General features: G+C 44.2%; 2 protein-coding genes across 8 annotated transcripts; both read left to right on the top strand.

Moving 5' to 3' along the window:
- Nucleotides 1-879: 879 nt before the first annotated feature.
- Nucleotides 880-11,030, top strand: hp1bp3 (heterochromatin protein 1, binding protein 3). 2 transcript variants are annotated; one of them, XM_086200072.1, is made up of 13 exons: nt 880-1,005; nt 1,421-1,501; nt 2,932-3,121; nt 4,680-4,742; nt 4,847-5,003; nt 5,080-5,223; nt 5,369-5,428; nt 6,079-6,218; nt 7,410-7,500; nt 7,762-7,921; nt 8,474-8,585; nt 8,869-9,021; nt 9,592-11,030. In XM_086200072.1, the coding sequence occupies exons 2-13, from the start codon at nt 1,435-1,437 to the stop codon at nt 10,163-10,165; spliced, it is 1,911 nt and encodes a 636-aa protein (XP_086056198.1). In that variant the 5' UTR covers nt 880-1,005; nt 1,421-1,434; the 3' UTR covers nt 10,166-11,030. The 2 variants fall into 2 exon arrangements, with proteins under 2 accessions (XP_086056198.1, XP_086056199.1); XM_086200073.1 differs by lacking the exon at nt 4,680-4,742.
- Nucleotides 11,031-12,510: 1,480 nt separating this feature from the next.
- On the top strand, nt 12,511-18,911 carry sh2d5 (SH2 domain containing 5). Of its 6 annotated transcripts, XM_086200069.1 has the most exons (11): nt 12,625-12,784; nt 13,464-13,569; nt 14,012-14,067; nt 14,165-14,245; nt 14,319-14,393; nt 14,480-14,626; nt 15,005-15,205; nt 15,901-16,084; nt 17,096-17,201; nt 17,295-17,454; nt 17,653-18,911. In XM_086200069.1, the coding sequence occupies exons 3-11, from the start codon at nt 14,017-14,019 to the stop codon at nt 17,857-17,859; spliced, it is 1,212 nt and encodes a 403-aa protein (XP_086056195.1). In that variant the 5' UTR covers nt 12,625-12,784; nt 13,464-13,569; nt 14,012-14,016; the 3' UTR covers nt 17,860-18,911. The 6 variants fall into 6 exon arrangements, with proteins under 6 accessions (XP_086056192.1, XP_086056195.1, XP_086056193.1 ...); XM_086200066.1 differs by lacking the exons at nt 12,625-12,784; nt 13,464-13,569 and adding an exon at nt 12,511-12,612; XM_086200067.1 differs by lacking the exon at nt 13,464-13,569.
- Nucleotides 18,912-19,145: the final 234 nt, after the last annotated feature.

Here is a 19,145-nt window from a genome sequence, read left to right as displayed (position 1 = left end):
GAAGTTTGATGAACGAGCGAAGAATTAATCCCTTGGAAAACAATTCAGGAATTATATGGTGATGTACTGCAGTCTTGTATCGCCTGTTGAACGTGGACACACACGCACACAGAGCTACAGGTGAATGTGTTTATCAGGTATGAAGATATCTATTTGGCACCCGTGTATAACAAGATAAACTATTGCGATATATTGCAGTACTGGTATTTTGTCGCACCACTCTTTCATACTGCCTTGGCTTGGAAACACTGATGTGTTGTTTTGCATGCAGGATAAATGTTGGCACAGCAACATAAGTCGTAAATATGTATTTAAATATTGGAGAAAAAAAAGTTACTTGTTCGTATGAACTGCTCTGATCACTTCTTTCCAGCTTAGGCTTCTTCCACCAGCTGAATCTATAGTTTTTAATCAGTATTTGTTTTTGTTCTGACTCCTAATAACTGATACATAGATGAGTTTTTTTATGTACCATTTCACTGTTAACTGATCTCATTTTTTTAATCTGACCATTACAGCTGTGTTTTTTTTTGTTTTTGTTGTTTTTATACATCTCCCTTTCAACACTTGACATCAACCCCCTTGAGTCTTTGCCTTCGACCCCATTCAAAGCCTCACCACTCACGTGGTTTTTGCAAATAACTGGTTTATCTGTAGCTTTGGCTTAAGTGACTTGTTAGTTGAAGTTACTTTAAAGTGAAATTGTCCAGTTTTGTAGAAAATTCGAGCGACGAAACCCCAGCGGATTGACAAATAGCTGCTTTGTCTCGTCAGCTAGCCCCTGTTAGCTGTACGTCTATACTTTTTTTTAAAAAAAATATAATAAATAATGTAGCAATGGAAACAAACGACGGCTCTGACGGAGGGGACGTGCAGCAGGGGGACGACGTGACGTCATCAACCGTCCAAACGGGGCGGGGCTCGTAAACACAGAGGTACCGAAATAAAGGCTCGTGCAGAAATTTTACTCCCGAGTTTCCAAGATTATCCTTGTATAAGTGAACGGTGAGTTTGACGTGCATTGAAGTTGCTAGCTACATACAGTTGGTTGCATGGCTGCCGGCGGTTTTCACTCCATGCAAGTGAAATTAATTTTATCTGCCTTGTGCGACGCCATTACTGTGTGTAAAGCATCGGACAAAATGGCGAAAATGCCCGAAAAAATTCTGGCTGGTACAAAAAAGGGTGAAAATTGGAACGGCTGGTTTAATGCACAGCGGTGCTTCGACACGATCTGTGTCTTGCAGAATATGAATGTACGCTTTCCTCTGCTACATCGTAGTGAACCTCGATGAATGAAGTGGGTTTGGCTGGCTGATTCGCCATTTTTAACCGCGACGTTACGCCGTGGGCCTGAAAACGGTGTTGTTGAGATTGCGTGTGTGTGTGTGTGTGTGGTTTTTTTTCCCCGTCCGTCCAGGTAAATCTCGTGTGATGCCTATTCGCCGAGCAGCTGCGACTCCCACACAGGAGAAGCTCCCCTCCGCTGAGGCAGAGAAAGGTGAGGCTGGGGGGAGGAGGGTGGGCTAACTCAACTCAATCCCCGTGAACGCACCACCGTCAGCCCTAAACACAACACTACTGTGGCGCCAGTACAGTGCTGGCAACTCCGGTGGGTAGACGTGTGTGGTCATGACTTCCAAGGAGAAAATAATATTTAGGGCCTGGCTCAGGCCGTATTGTTATTGCTTGGTTGTTGATTTTTTAATAAAATAATTTATTTTTGTATATTTATCACAATATGAAACTCTGAAGAAAACAGAGGGGCCCTTGAGTAAAGTGTAGAATGAATACCACTATATACATTTTTATTTTTACCAAAAATAATATCGTGGGCACATACAGAAGCCAAGAATGGTCTTTCTTGGATTATGAATCAAGAAATCTCAACCACTTTAACTCGAATTAACTTTTTTTTTCATCACCAGATAATACCTTGTTATCGTTATCATGAGATGACAAAAAAAGATCAGGAGTGGCAGCATGAAAACTTTAAAAACAACTTTTTTTTCACAGTCAAACTTAAATGCAACCTCAGTAATTACAGGTCCAAATTATTTTATAAGAAGAAAATGTTGCTACGCAGACAAACATATATACCTATGCTATATAAAATTTGGTTTTGTGTCATAAATCAAGGTGAACTTTATTATCCATGGGTGGAACCAGGGATTTTACAGTCAGCAGAAAATAATAGCCATTGTACTTTTTTAAGAGTAGGCACATGTTACCATTGAAAATGCCAGTGGTTGTGGGCACAAATGAGATTTTAAGGTCTCACAGTTGTGAACCTCAAAGATTTATTTGCGACCAGAGGGGGTGACTATGGTGAACAGGTGTGAACCGGGTCTGTCCCATCTGGCTCTCTACAGAAGTGAGAGTTCATTCAGATGTTTTTCCTGCAACTATGCACCATATCTTCAAAACACGTCCCAGTCTGTTATTGTTTTTTTTTTTTTTTTTCTCAAGGTTAAGTGTCCCAAACCAGATGATAAAAGAAAACAGGCTCAATAAAAGGTGTCAACACGAAAGCATCTCAACTTGTGGGAAGAGTACGTGTGCTGACGGGCCTTTGCACATACAGCAACAGTGTTACAGTCAAACGATGGCGGTCAGCCACTTGGCCATGTTCGCTGTTGTTGCCGCTGAGACGGGACATAATCATTCATGCCGCGACGGCCCTGTAATGACATTCGTTAGTGTGCGAAACAAAAGTGGTGCAAGGACACTGAGGGGAGCAGGTGGGAGAAAAGCGCATAGGATAAAATGCCATTTACTGACTGAGATTTGTCAGTCAAAAAGTTGTTTATGTAAAAAAAAAAAAGGCAAAAGTGTGTGCACCATGTCTTCTCCTCTCTCTCTTGGTTCAAGGCCAAGTGCCTCAAGTTAATTCCATTAAAAACCTCACAACATTTCTGAACCTCTTCTCAGAGCCAGAGGACACCCCAGAGGGGTCACCCTCCGCTGACGAGGAGCCGGCTGCATCTTCAGCTGCACCGACTGAAGCCGAGACGCCGGCAGAGGGCGAGGATGCTGGTGATCCGGAGCCCACAGAGAACGGAGAGAAGGCAGAAGAAGAAGCTGCGGTGGAAAAGGAAGGAGAAACCACAGAGAAGAAAGAGTGAGTTTCTTGAGAGTGCTAAGCTGCAACTACAAGGAACACTGCGATATTTCACTTTGATAGCACTTTTATCTGTTTATATTATCCTTACCTCTGCTGGAAAATAGCAGACTGCTCCTCTCGTGGTTGCAGTGTTGCATTTCCAAAGATGGCACCTGTCACAGCCACACTTATTCCCACCATACATACCTGTCAGACAGCTTGGCCGGTCCTTTTCTCCGCAGTCTTGGAGGAGTCAGGCAGGACGCTATCATCATAAAAATCTCAGGATTTGTGGCAGTGCATATACTCGGGTTGGGTACCGCTCACATTTAGACCAATATTGGTACTGTTACTTGTACTCGGTGGCACCTTAACCTGCCCTTCGCTTTCTCTAATGGAAGTAAACCCAGTTGTAAAAGTGTCCAATCTGGTCAGTTTCCAAGTACGATACATTCTTGAGCCTTGAGATGTACTGTTTGTTTGAGGTGTTTCCTCAGGTTGCAGGTGTCGCCACAAGCAGCTTTGCAGATATTGCAGAGTGTTTGTCCTAAGACTTTAAAAGTGCAACCACACTTGCGGCCTTGTTGGACGTGAACACACTGCCGGTCTGGCTCTCTCTTTAGTTCTCTAGCGCAGCCTTAACTGGGAAGCGACGTTCCCATATTCCACGGTGCCGCGGCCAGTTTGCAAATCTGAAAATCTCATGCGTCACACCGAAAACTTAACTGGAGTCCAATCAAACAGTTTAGTTCGTAATCAGAACATTTCCATGTGAAAAAGGGCCTACAACAAAGCAGTGCCAATTAATGTTTAAGTAGAAATTAAAAACTTATCATTTATGTAAAAAAGGAATCATAAATACTGTATCCTGGCAGTTAGACACTTAATAGAAAAAAATAAATTGCACAAAACACTATAGACTATATTACAACCCTTTTTCACATGCCATCCTAAATTCTACATATTTCATGTGGTAATTTGGAACTTAAATTTAACCATTAAAAACCTTTTATTTATTGTAAGTGAGTTTGCAAAGCCAACCAACAGACAACCAGGGGGCCACAGCTCTCAGATAACACAATAAAATTTAGCACTAATTGATAACGTGTGAATCAGTACTCGATTGTACCAATGTAATGAGGTTTTTACCCTTGAAAGCACTGAGCTTGGTACCCAGCCCTAGCATTTACAAGGCTACATGTAGTCAGACCCAGCCAGTAGTCTCGTCCAAATTAAGTCACGGAGCAAAATATGTTCCCATGTCAGTGTAGTTCCTTCAGATCAACCGCATTCGATCCGATTCTTTGGGGGAATCGCACACCTCAACAACACTTTATGTGGATTGTTTGGACCAAGTGTCCAAAATCTATTGGTGAACTTGTAGAATCAAATGAAAGAGTTGTGGCAGGTGGAAATATCAGGTTGTTAACTGTGGTCATTTCTCCCTCTGCTGATAAAGTAAATAGCATGACACCTTTCTACACGTAGCACACTAACATAGCAATCCAATCACTATGATGCTCATTAAGTTTTCAAACTTCATTTTGTCTTTCCCGTCGGTGACAAACGGACAAAGTGACAAATGCAAGGACTGCGCGGCTGGACAGTGCGCAACACACTGCTATGTTCTCCTACTAAGGTGAGGATGTGATAAAGATAAGGGTGGTAAAAATCACAGTGAAATATCGCGTCTAACGGTCCGAGCCACCTCACTGAACTCTCTCGCTCCTTTTGGGTTGACAGGTTGAAGGATGGCTACAAGTACAAGAAAGCCAAAGTCAAGAAGGTGAAACGGACTATTCCTGCATGGGCTAGCGTCACTGCCAGCAAAAAGGTTCCTGTTACCAACTTTGCAGGCACTCAGAACAAAGTGGATAATATCCTCATCGAAGCTATAACGGTGTGTACTAACTCGGTAAAATCAGTATTCATCAGTGTTCAGTTTCACTAAAGAAATCTTGTCGTTTTCCTTGCAGTCTTGTAATGATAGATCTGGAGTTTCATACCAGTCCGTCATGAAATATATTGTGAAAAAGTACCCGGGGATGGAGCTCGACAAGAAGAAGTTTCTCATCAAGAAAGCGATGAAGAAACATTTGGAGAAGGGCACAATCAAACAGGTGAGGAGCGCAGAAGTGTTCCGCACAACGATGGTGTTGAACGTGGGAGGTGAAGTGTGTGTTTACCGCAAAGAAGTCACTGTGGCGCACTGGCGTGTGAAGGAGGAATACCTGGTCTTACTGACTGCTTTTGTTCGTGTCACAGCTGAAGGGTAAAGGCTTGTCAGGAACCTTCGCCATAGGGAAGCTGTCACCCTCGTCTAAGGTAGGTACTCGCACTGGTAGTGGTGAGTCTCAGGAGATCGGGGGTCATATTTATCTAGATTTTGGTTGGAAAACAATGCTATGCTGCTCTGGTGTTGTTGGTTAGGTTTTGAAACAGTTGCATTTATCACCACACCAACCAAACGTCTACATTCTTCCTGTCTATCATGATAATGGAAAACTTCAAGCAAGACGCATCAAAAACCTTCCTTATGCTGCTTCGCTTCAACTAATAACTGCAAAATCCAGCACTGCACTCGGTTGCTTTTTTTTTTTTTTTTTTTTTTTTTAAAGTTAACTAGTTTTACTTTAATCTAATTTTTTAAATTAACTGAGCACCAGAAATCCTTAAGGGGGAGATGAGGATGCAGTATTTCTACTTAGTATTACACAGGGTCCATACTCATGAAAAAAACCTGGTAAAGTCATAGCAATTAAAGAAAAAAAATACAGCCAGGAAAGTTTGGAAAAGTTGTAGCTTTGGTTCACATAAACCTGCGTATTAGAATATTTGTGGTTTCGTTAGGAATGTGAATGTGAATGTGTATGAGCCCTGTATTTAATCTTCATGATAAAGGGGTGTTTTTTTCCCCACGAGTGTGATGTGTGTTTGATGGTAATTGTGGTGTCTGTTAATGGATGGTGTCCTAGAACGCTGGGCAGAAGCAGGAGTCTCTGGGAGATGCTCTGCCTCTCATCATCACTCGGCTCTGTGAGCCTAAAGAGGCCTCGTACAACCTGATCAAGAAATACCTGGAGCAGCACTTCCCCAGTCTCAACATCGACAGCAGGTACCCTCCTCCTCCCCTTTTCCATCCCTCCAACACAAAATAGAAACAAAAATTTAGAAATTGAATATGATACGGTACAACGAAACTGTGAAATATTTTGTATATTTGTATCGCTTTATGCTGTTACAAAAAAAAAAATAAATAAATCAGCTGAAAATGATGAAGTGATTGCTTTTGGCATCCCAACAGTCAAGAGCAGTTAGACATTTCTGGCCTTCATCTGATGCCTCAGTTCCTCTGTAATGAGTCTGGACCAACATGGATGTACACCTCACTTGACAAATTGGCGGTGGTGATTCTAGTTAATCCACTCATCCATTTTCTTCTGATTATCCTGTTAGGGGTCGCGGGGGGTGGGGGGTGGAGCCTATCCCAGCAGCTTTCAGGCGAGAGGCAGGGTTCACCCTGGAGGGGTCTCCAGTCCATCACAGGGCCAACACATAGAGACAGACAACCATTCACACTCACAGCCACGCCTACAGTCAATGTAGAGTCTGGATTAACCTGGTCCCCTCTTGATGTCTTTGGACTGTGGGAGGAAGCTGGAGTACCAGAGAGAACCCACGCAGGAACAGGGAGAACATACAGACTTCACACAGAAAGATCCCGTGCTCCAGCCGGGACTCGAACCCGGAACCTTCTTTCTGTGAGGCGACAGCGCTGAGCACTGCACCACCGTGCTGCCCTGATAACAGTTCACTGCTGCAGTAATATCTCCCCTGTTCCATATTTGTATTTAAGGAATGTCTGGTGGTAGTTATCTTAGTTCTGTGTTTTAACTTCCTCGAGGAAATGAAGGGGAGAGGATGGGAGAGCGCTTTTTTCATTTGGGAGAGGATCTTGACTCTGAGAGGAGAGGAAGAGTAGACCAGAATAACAGTATGTTGATGAAACATATCCACGGAATAATAGGATGCATGAGGCCTTTCTGTGGCTCACCTCCAGTTTTTTACTGATCCAAGCTGTCTGAATCGAAGTCGCACACATGAAGCCGAGAGCATCTAGATGCATCGGTGAATCTTGCTACTCCTTCAATAGCAGCAAAAGATGTGGTCAGGACAAGTCTTCTGTCCCTGAACATTAACAGTGTGTAACTCCTGAAGCACATAGTTTTTAGTCAGTGACTGTAGTTCTGTTTATTAGCTGAGATTATGAAGTATAATAATGATGCGACCACTGATTCCTCTCCAGGCCAGAAGTCCTGAAGACGGCGCTGGTGAAGGCAGTCGAGAGAGGACAACTGGAGCAGATCACTGGGAAAGGAGCTTCAGGGACATTCCAGGTCAAGCTCTTTAGAACATCCCTCATTATTTCTGCTCTCAGTATGTGCCGTTTGCCTTGATGAAGAGTAGAAAGCACATCATCTCTGAGCCAGCTGCCTGACTCTGCTGCTGAAATTAAAGCCATTCTAGATCTGATCAGCTGATTAGACTGATCACTGGCCGATCGATTGCTGCTGCTCCTGTTACTTTCTGTGCCGTACTGCTCTGTAAAACTGCAGTGTGTGTCCTAAAAAGTGTTCATGTCCCAATCTCTCTCCCAGCTGAAGCGCACCGGCAACAAGGTGCTGCTGAAGGGCGGCACTCTGGAGGATGCCATCACAGCAGCCATCACAGCCATGAATGAACCCAAAACCTGCAGTACCACCACTCTGCGCAAATACCTTTTAGATGCCAACAAGGACATCAAGGAGTACCTGTTATGTAAGGCGTCATCGCTTTTACTGCCTTTGGGTTACAGCTTCTCGGTTGTGTTGTTGTGTTTTGGTTCTTTCAGTAATTCAAATATGGTCATGTTTTGGTCTGTTCAAGTGAATTGGAGATGTCACTGTAAGCCTTGAGAAACTGTGAATTGAGTTTATTTAAGGCTGCAACTACTCTTTATTTTCATCATTGATTTATTCTGCCAATTCAAGATTAACTGATCAAAGGAGGGGAAAAAAACAGTAAATCCCGATTATTGAACCTGTAAATGTCTGACATTTTTGCTTGAAATATGATGAAATGATTTGGATTTATTGTTGCAGCTCTATTCTATTCTGTTATTTAGCACTTCCTTGTCTTGAGAATTGGTGGCATAGATCAGTGCTGAATATAATAGTCTAAAAGTCTGAACTCTGACTCAAAGACTGATCATTGCATCATATTTCCTCAAACTATTCCACTAGCAGGGCTAAAGACACTGCGTCTGGACCTCAGGGTAACAATGTCTGTACGTCTAAGATGGTGTTCCTAAAAGAAGAATTGTGTCTTTAGTGGCCAATCTGAGGAGGACCCTGACAAAGTGTAAAGTGCTCGGCTGGATGGAGCAGATCACCGGTCATGGCTTCACAGGGACCTACCAGCTCTCCTTCCCCTTCTACCCAAGGTACACCAGCCTCATGGAGAGAACTCAGAATAGCCTTCTTGTCTCTAACAGAACCCTGCTAAGTGTTTTTCCTGTATGCAAGCTCAGCTTGTGTGTCGCTTGCTGAGGAGGAGATAATTGATAAACTTTTTAAATAGGCCTTCAAGATAACGTCAATGTGTGTTGAGGTTCTTTTTCAGACTGAATTGTGCGACACTGCAGACAAACAGTCGTCCAAAAAAAAAGCTCTCATATCTGCCGTGCATGCCCTGTCTGATCCTCTGGCGTGATTGTTTGTGTTCAGCCCGACCATCCTGTACCCAGACAAGTTCAATAAGCCTGTAAAAGACACTACGCCCTCGACCAAGCAGAGGCGGACAGTTGACTCTTCTGACGAGGAAGAGTCTGAAGAAGACGAGTCTGAGGAGTCTGAGGACGAAGCTCCCTCTCGCAGGAGGTGAGAATGATTGAAGTTGCATGTAAAGATCAGCTGCAAAATCCTAACCTGACACACACAAAAAACATGTGTCGTGTTTTTCTGCTAAAGCTCCTGAGATGTTTTGATGCGACAAAATGGACTTTGTATGTTTCAGTTGCATCTGAATTGCAGGCTAAAAGATAGAACCAAAGTGCCACAATAATGCTTCCATGACATGTCCTGGGACATAAGAGGCTCTCGGAGTGCTGCCAGTCTAAACTGGTGAATTGGTCCCCAGTGGAATTCTGAGGTGGATCTAATTTGTGAAACTGCTGGCATAAAACAGAAAGAGAGGAAGTGAAGTGCAGCTTGTTTTTGTTTTTATTGTTAAACTTGATGAAATCGTTTCACCGTGGATCGTTCAGCACATTTAAGCAGTACCGGGTTAATACTGATCACGTTGGTCACGATTGTGATGTGGAATTTTTCATCGTGTTAATTCTTGACCTGAAGAAAACCTGACTTACAGAAACATTGCTGATAGAAGCTTTGCGGTTCCTTTATCAGTGCTGTCCTCCATTTATTGCCCCTTGTTCAAACTCTCCTCAGGAAATCACAGAAGAGGCCTCCGCCCAAAGCTCGCCGTCCTCCACCTACCAGAAAACCCAGGAGTACCAGTCAGTCTAAAGCTAAAGGCAAAGGTCGCACCGTCCCCAAGAAGTCCCCGGCAAAGAAAGCCGTGCCTGCCAAGAAGGGCGCAAAGAAACAGACAGCTGTCAAGAAAGAATCCACACCATCTAAACCCACACCCACTAAGAGAGGGGCTCCCGCAAAAAAACCCAAAACACCAGTTGTTAAAAAGCTGACCAAAAGGGGGTCCAAGAGACCTGCAACTCGAGAGTCAACTCCTGAGGAGCCCACAAAGGAGACAACAAAGAGCGAGTCCAAGAGATCAAAGCATGAAGAGGAGGCTGCAGTATCAAAGGAGACAACACGGAGAGGGGCCAAGCGATCCAAGCAGGACGAGTCGGTCCCTGAGGAGCCTGCAGTTAAGAAACAGGCGACCAAAGGCAAGTCCAGGCATCCAGAACCTGAGGAGTCATCACCTGAAAAACCTGTAGACAAAAGGAGGGGAAAGAGCAGCAAGACGTCCGCTCGTAAGTCCAAAAGAGGGAAAAACTGAGCCCAGAAGCGCTTTACATAAACTGGGCCGCTCTGAATATGCAGCCGTCTGCCGCTCTGTTTCAGCGCGCTCCCTCTCTCCCTCTCTCTCTTTATTATTGTTTCCCCCCTTTTTAACGGGGCAGTAGGTTTTTTTTTTTATTATTTTTTTTTTTTTTTATTTCTATTGTAGGAAAAAGAACCGTTGTCCTTCCAGTTCAGTTTACTGTAGTGAAGGTTGCTACATTAAACATATCTGAATTTCCTTTTTAATCACCATGTGTAGAAAAATCTCAGTATTGCTGTTAAACAGACGTGTGACCAACTGCCAGCTCGGGAGACACTAGCGGGATCCGACACGGTAACTAGAGCCATGTAGAGACTTCTTTTATATCTCCTCATCCTCGTTTTAGGTGTTGGCAGCACACATTATCCAGTGAGATATCAGTGTTCAGAGGGTTGACAGGGATGTCCGTTTAAGTTAAAGTGTGGGTTTAAGAGTTCTGTTGTGAAACTGGTTTTTAAAGGTGTTCTTCTGTGTCATGGGATAAGTGATATTTTTTCCACGTGGTACCACGTTGGAATCTGAATTAATATCAATATCTGTCCATGTATAATCCATACTTGTTTATTTAAAATGAAAACATTGCCCCTAGAAAACAAGGATCAAACACTGTTCATTCATTTAAAACAAATCAAATGTCTTTTGGTATGTGTGCAAACAGGCATATATAAATTGATTTTATTGCTTCACAGCTGTGATTAAATACAAAACTCAGAAATGTGTGTTGTGAATAAGACAAAGGCTCATAGCATAGCTCATACATACCCTGCATGCATGTACTCCTTGTGTTGCTTTTTTCCAAGTCATTAATAAAATGGCTATGTTTGTAGACTCTTTGTTTTCAGTCAACTGGTGAACGGAGGGCGAAATGCGTTCTGTAAAGTCCTGACTTGGTCTTCAACGTTGATAAGTTTGCTTTAAGTTAATGATGTGTAATGCAGGGGGCGGCCGTCCCGCAACCGAAGGGTCGCTGGTTTGATCCTCGCTTCCCCCAGTGACCATGTCCAAGTGTCCTTGAGCAAGATAATGAACCCCTAATTGCTCCTGATGGCCCTGCGATGGACTGACGACCCGTCCAGGGTGACCCCTCGCCCAATGTCAGCTGGGATAGGCTCCACCCCACTGCAACCTTTGAGGGGATAAGCGGTGTAGAAAATGGACGTGTAATGCAGATTTTTTTGTGGTGAAGCTTCCTGACCTCATGAAACGTTAGAGCCAGTTTGAGTGTCAAAGCTTTCGTGTCACTTTTTGTCCTTTTATCCCTGGAGTTTTCTGCCCGTCAATCCGTAAAGCTCGTCTACTCCCGTAGTCCCTTGACAGGCTAATTGTTTTTGGGACTGCCGGCCTCCTTTTCTGATAAAGCTCTTAAAAAGAAATCCCTGTTTCTCCCCCCCACCACCCTGGCGCAAGCAGCAAACCTCAAGAGTGTCTTATTTGACATGTTTTAATCTTAATTTGCCATTTCTGTTTATAATGGTGGCCTGACAAAAGGAGGTAGAGCATGAAGAGTTTTATCAAAAGCTGCTAAGTATTAATGAACCTAACATTTTCCAGGATGTAAAGGAAAAACCAGGTTATAGGATGGTGAATAATGGATCTACATTCTCCATAAAAACGACGCCACTTCATGCGTAAGTTCTCGGACACACACCCCTGCTCACACCTGTGGGGTTTTATTTAACCCTCAATTCAGTCTTAAAAGCAAAGGAAGCAAATCCATTTGTAACTCGTTTCTGCTCCTGACTTCTACCCCCTACCTCTTGTTCAATGGCAGCACATAAGCCTGCAGAAACTGAAGATGCACACCAGATGTCAGGGGCCAGGAGTTCCAAATCCCCTTCAGCTTCCTGTCTGTAAGACAAAGCTGAGGGTCAAGAGTGCAGAGGACGACATGTTGATAACGTCTCATGAAGGAGACCTGATGCCTCCTCAGAAAGGGTTGGACATAGAAATAAGCAGAACAAGTTGAACATAGATTCTTTTTAATCACCACGTGCAATTTTACAGGTTGATTTTTTTCGTTTAAATCTATTTCTTAATGATTCTTTTTAATATTTTCATTAACAGCAGCTCTACAATAAATACCCTCTTCGTAAGTATTACGGTATCCAGGTTTTATTCGATCTCTCTGTATTATTCTTTTGTGTCTCTATCACCCAGCCCTTGTGAAAACTTCCTTCGCCGATGGCGGTGTGACGTCACGGGGAGTAGTTGCGCAATGAGCAGGAATGTGAGGAGATGGGGAACGTGAGGCGAGCGGGGGTAGTGGGGGGGGGGGGGGTCGTCAACGGCTGAGCTTGACTTTAACAGGAAGATCAGACACTCCTCCCCCTGCTCCACCTCCTCCGTCTGCGGTCCAGCCCCGCCTCGTACCACAGCACACCTGGGCCACGGAGCGGCGGCAGGTAACGAGACGAGCACTGCGGTGTTTGCACTCCCAGGGATTGAGGGCGACGCAGCTGTGCGTAGGCGGCGGGACTGTCTGCGGCTGGGAAGAGCGAGTTTGAACGTTGTGTTAGCGACCTTTGAGCAGAGGTGTTCTGTCGGTTCACACAGGCGGAAAGCACTCAACTGTGTGTGAGTGAGTGTGTGTGGTTGCACCTTGACTAGACTAGTCTGGCACGGGTTTAGACTCGGTCTAAAGTTGCTGCTGGGGGGGGGGGGGTGACGGGACGGGACGGGACGGGACGGGTAAAACTCGGGACAGCGACTTGTGTTCACTCGCAGCAGCGCCGATGATTTGGTTCAAGTGTGTCTTTTAACCCGAGCGGTCCTGGTACCGTTCAGCCTCACGCCGCAAGTCAGAGCTGAACGTTCGGGAAACACCGCGACGAAAAGATGGACGAACGGTCGATTTTTTGCACATTTTCAAAGTGTGCGTGTTTCAGAGAGGAGAAGGGATGTGAGTTTACTGTAACAGCCCAGAAGTGAGGGAGTTTGATGTCATTTAGTGACACAGTAAGAGTCCAAGTCTCATAACTCAGGAAAAGGAAAGTTCACTACCAAGCAGCCAGTACTCAGGTGCAGTAACATGTTCAGATTTCAGTGACCAGAGTTACTTTTATACAATTATTTCTGAATTTACAGAAATACAAACCCCGACACAAGTTTATGTCCACACGCGTTTAAGGGAATGTTTCTTCTTGTGCGATTAGGTAACCAATACATTTGAATTTTGTTGTTGTTTTGTTAGAAGGACTTTTGAGTGTCTGGAGTCCTCAGCTTGGGTGTTACTGAACTAAACCGCATTTTACAGATTTGACTCGTGAACGTGTTTAAATATGTTAACAATAAGATGAAAAATGGCCGCTATAAAAGCCCATCATCAGCCAAACCAGCAACTGTTGGATTCCTGCTCTGAAGTACGTGTAAAACACCAGTATCAGGCTCTCATGGGTAGATAGCTGACTCTCTGTGGGGTCGAATAAGATCAGGATTCTGAAGGGGGCGGGGGGGGGGGGGGTGCATCTGTGACCCACAATCTCAGACTTTAGAAACGCACAGTTTCAAACGTGGTCCTGGAAAAGTTTTGGGGACTAAACGCCAGAATAATCCTCGATAGGTGTGTGGTTCTGAAAAATCTCTTGTACTTACTTCAGTATGTTGTGTCAAACCGCACACCATGTCGTATTTTTTGTGTCAAGTATACATTAAGATGTGAATTTCTCTCCTTATGTTCATGTACAGTTGTTACCCCCCCCCCCCACCTAAAAATTGTGTTATTTTTCCTCAAAAGACATTTCTGGGTTAAAAATGCTCTCCGCACTCCTAAAGCATGAGTGTTGTCGTGTTCCTGCTGTGTAGGCACCATGGGGGAGGCACCGATCAGAGAAGACGGCACAGTGACGCGGTCAGCAGAGGTGGCTAGCTGCAGAAATCCAGTTTCATAGTTTAGATTTCTTTTCTTTTTTTTTTTATTGGGTGTAGACGATCTAAAATGATGCATCCTCACTCCAGTATGTAGGCTCATTTCCTGTGGATGACCGCTGCTTGGATGACCAGATAGAGCAACTGCACAAACACCTGAAGTCCCTTAAAGTGAGTCCTGAGCCCCCTGAGATTTCATAAATTCAAGTCTTGGTGAATGTAACAGTGGCTTGTACTCAATCAGACATGCAAGAGAAGGAGGGCTGTATCCCTGAAATTCTCCATCAAAGGTGTGAAAATGTACAACGAGGATGAAACGGTAGGACTGGAGGTTTGTGCTGAGTGTGAACCTGCTGGCCTGCTGTGACCGGCTGTCGTGTTTGACACCCCTCACCTTGTTTGCAGACCCTCCTGATGGCTCACGCTCTGCGTAGAGTCTCTCTATCCACTGCCCGGCCTGCTGACTCCCAGTTTGCCTTCGTCTCCCACAACCCAGGCAGCGTTGACGCCCAGCTGTACTGCCATGTCTTCATAGCAAGACACGCCAGAGCGGTAAGGAATTAATCCACAAATCGTTTTTAATGCCCGCTGTTAGCGTCTCAGTATTATCAGCATGTCGTTGGGCATGCAAAAATGGAGAGGAGTGTTTTTAATGAGTCACATAATGGGATTTACTGAAGTTTAATTGGGGATTTAACAGCCAGAAAGCATGTCTGCAGTGCCCCACCTGCTCAGAGATGTGGGTCAGGGTACAATGGTATTACTACTTTAAAATACCGCCCCCCAAATCCATCTGAGTAGAACTTTGTTGAACCTCTGATGTACAGATTAACATCGTCGGCATAGAGTGAGACTTGAAGAAGTGCGGTTTCTGGTATATTTATTTTTGGGTATAACCTTGCACTCTTTTTTTTTCCCTCTCCGCTTTAGGCTCAGTTCCTGAATCTGCTGCTGTGCCGCTGTTTCCAGCTGTTGTACATCGAGAAGCACCCGGAGGAGGCCCAGGAATACTCGACTGGCTCGATGATACGACGCAACCCCTCCCTGCTCAACCACGGCTTCCCGCTCAGTGTCAGCGCCCTGGTGTCCTTCCGGAGAGCCCCGTTTCGAGGGCTGCTGCCAGGAACAAAGGTTTTGTTTCGTCTACATGATGTTTTAACATCACTGTACTGTCTCAAACCACGTGATTCACCCTCTACCCAGGGCAGGCAATCAGTGGGGAATTAATTAATCAGACCACCAAAGGTTATCACAGTTGATGCCGAAGGGTGAATGTGTGTTCAGATCCAGTGGTGCAGCAGAGATATCCTGGCCTGCTAATGCCACTGTGAATAATACCACTGTGAATAATACCACTGCAATATCAGGCAGACGAAGCACAAGTAGATATTTTTTCCCAAAACTTTTCAGCCCTAAATCGAAATTACATTTTAATCCACCAGGCGTTTAACTAAAAATGTATCGAAAGCCAGCAATTTAGCTAGCAACTTAATGTTTTGGTAAACTTGTACCACGTTTTCTCTGGCTTACTTGCTAGCTAGCCTGTAGCGTTTGTGGCGAGCTAAACCGAAACCGGACGTCCACTGCCAGATATGTAAAAATGCAACGGTTTACTGACATAATGACTAGAAGGGTGATTATAATGTTACTGTTGTTTTCACTCTTTGTTCCCTCAAGTGGCCCAACAAATGAATTGTTGATTATTCTATGCAGGGGTCTGTTTTGTATGCTGTCCCCCCCCCCCCAAAAAAAAAAAAACTGCTGAAAAACTCTAAAGTTTTGTAACATTTTTGATTGCTGACATTCTTAATATGAACCACCCGTAGAAGAAAGAGAAGTCCTCTAGTGACCAGCACAGCAGCCAAGATGAAGTCTTCCCCACTTCCTCCCCATCCCTGGTGCGCAAGAAAGCCATCCGCAACAAGGTGTTGCGATCTGGGGCTTACCGCTCCTTCACCTTCACACCGCTCAAACAGCGCCATGTTCAGGAGCGCCTGAACGTGTCACAAGGTGGGCCCAGTGTTCACAGAGTGCTTTCAAGAGTCAAAGAGTTGATTAGGTAATGCAAACGCTGGATGTAAGGTGATGTGCAGTCTCACTGTGGTGGCATCTGGTCTGTTTTGAAGGTCTCGGGGGGGTGGGGGGTTGGTGTCACATACATTTTGTTATTAGAACACCTTTTGGGGGGAAATATGCTTATTTGCCATCCTTACAAGAATATAGATCCCTTCTCTCCTCTGTCCTGCATTAGGGAGCAGAGGCTGACTAATTGCTAGTTAGTTTAGCTCAGTGGATGGGCAGGTTAGCAAATGTCATCAAACTACACTTTTCTCCAAAACAGCCTTTGCCCGTATTAATACGACGACGGCTGCGCTTAACATTCACCCTGGGAGAAAAACACAAATTTCAAATTATGAGACATTGTAATTTTAGAATGGCACACAACTGGAACTACTTTCCTGTCTGGATGGAGTGATTTTGACGCAGGACTTTGAAACTTCAGTCAGCAAAACTAAGTGACCGCTGAGAACTGGAAGAGCGACTGCCTTTACGAAGGATGGACGACTTTGAGGATGAGGACGGTTAGTTCTGAACAAACCAAGATCCTGCACCTTAAGTAGCTTGATGTTTGATGACCGTATGCTAACACCACCCCCCCCCCCCCCCCCCCACACACACTACCATTCATTGTGCTAAGGGGGAGAGGCGGGGAAATCATACAAGCATATTTCCCCAAAAAATGGTCGTTTTTAATGCTTCTCGCGCGACTTAATCACCTCTGATCTTAACTCGACTCTTGGTTTCAATAAGCTACAGCACACGCTTCTATTTTTATTTAATCCATCACCATCACCTATTTAATTCCCAGTCTTGCTGTGTTTTATTGAAATCTCTGTCGCTGAGTTGGTATTCACGTCTTATATTTTTTCCAAGCAACCACGGCAGGTTGAATATCTCCACCTCTGGACTTCTTGGAATGCAAATAAATCTGAACGTTTCCTCCTGTAATCTGTGAAACAGGAAAAGAGGAAGACAGCACACCAGTGAGGAGATCCCGTGCTCCCAGTCTGGCCGAAACAGAAGAAGCGCTGGCTCAGGCCGTGTGGTGTTGGGCTGGTATCACACCGTGGGTGTCTCTCCAACATGACCTTTGACCTCTTTGCATCCCCCCTCCCTTCCTTTCAATACATCTGATTTCTAAGTGTGTCCTCTGTTTCAGTGACAGCAGCTACTCCCTACTTGAAGATGATGTCCTGGGATCCTACCTCCTCTGTCCACATCCTAAAAAGCCTAAATGTGGCTCTCTCATCATTCGCTTTCCCTCTGGCCTCATCACCCACCTGATAGCAAACACGCGTAAAGGGAAATTCCTGCTAGAGGTAATTCTCCAGGGCCAGTTGTACAACCGACATTGAGCTTAACATGCCAACATTTGCTTTTAGCAGAAACAAACAAAAAAACAATAATAATAATAATAATGTCAGTGAGTAAACCAGTCAGTGTAGCCTAATTAGAACCTGTCTGTGTGCTGGTTTCCGTACTTCTCACTAACAGTCTCTGTCTCATCCATGCGGCAGAAATGCAAGCTTGAATTCGGCTCCATAGCCGAGTTGATTGACCATTACACGGAGACCCAGGATGAGCTGTCGTGCCTGCTGAGCTGTGCCCGGGTAAACCACTGTTACGAGTGGGAGGAGAGCGTCATCAAACTACAGGCTGAGAAACTGCACAAGAACCTGAACAAAGCCAGAATGAAAAGTTCACAACTGACCAACTGGGCTTAACCCCTGCGCACTGCAGCGTGTCAACTGGCAGTCTGAGAGGATCCCATCCAAATCACATCTGTGTTTTTTGTTGTTGTTGTTTTTTTCTTTTGCACATGTATAATCTATTTCCTAATCACGCTTGGTGTGGTGGAAGGCTTTAGTAACTAGAACACAATGCACCTATTAGTGTCTTGGCACTTAACGTACATGCGTCACTGCGTCCGAGGGTACTTATTCGTCAAAGATGTCGCATTTTGTACTTGCTGCTTTTATATTTTATATTGTGCTTTTACAATATTTTACGTGTGCCTGTAAGGTACAGGAGCTTATACGTGTTTTTAAGATGTGATGTGCGTTCTTAATCACTGGGTTTTGGGCCCAGGTTGTTGCATCTAATGGCAAAGCCAGTTTTTTGTTGTTTTTTTTCCCTCCTCCTATTGCCAAGATTTTATGCCAATATATTTGCTTAAACCTTACGATTTGTAATTTTTATACACATATTTTTATATGATGAGGTGCAACCCAGCATACAGCTAAACTGTATAGTCAGTGTTTGGCCCCGGGGCCACTCGTCCACAGGTCAGAACAGTGTCTAAAATGTGAATTCCAGGACATCAACTGCTGAGCTGTTTATGTTAAAGCGCACAATCATCACCACTGTGCCACACACGACTATTTTGTGAGCCACAGTTTGCTTCGTCACCATCTTGTTCATTGTACAACTCAATTAAATTGCACACTTCAAAACTGCTGAGGACATGTGATGCAAAAAGCGTTTGTGTATTTCATGCATAGGAAGCAGAAATTTGCATCACATTGGCAGATTGGTATAAAATAGAAGGCAGCAAAATGTACAGTATATTTCAAATGTCAGTATGCATTGAAAATGTTGATCTTGTTTGCAGAGCCAAGTAATAATAGCTGGTGGTGCTGTGCAGTCGATGGTTCATGTATGACATTGGGGAAAAAAATCGTAATTCCATATATTAATATGTGATCAAAAGATGTTTATCCTACTTTCCCCGTCCAGCGCTACTATCTGGTACTAATTAGGAGTCCTATGACCATGTAACTCAGAAGCTACTGGATATGATGTCCATGTATTTCACATATCAAACACAGGAGGCAGGTCATTTCTGTTCAAATATAGGAGCTACTAAAATACAAAAAAAGACGTTTGTCCTGTCTAATATCTGCTTTTCATTTGGAGTCAGTCTCTTGACATGGAAGTTCTTTGTGAAGAGGAAAAAAAAAAAAGATCAATTCTACATTCAAATAACTGGGACGATAGAAAAGGGCAGAAA

This window comes from Aulostomus chinensis, chromosome 3 (genome assembly GCF_037954235.1).
Source record: "Aulostomus chinensis isolate RoL2024-O1b breed Wild chromosome 3, RoL_Achi_v1.0, whole genome shotgun sequence".
Lineage (NCBI taxonomy): Eukaryota > Metazoa > Chordata > Actinopteri > Syngnathiformes > Aulostomidae > Aulostomus > Aulostomus chinensis.
Note: the sequence above shows the minus strand (reverse complement) of the source record. Positions and strands in the feature narration are given on the sequence as shown.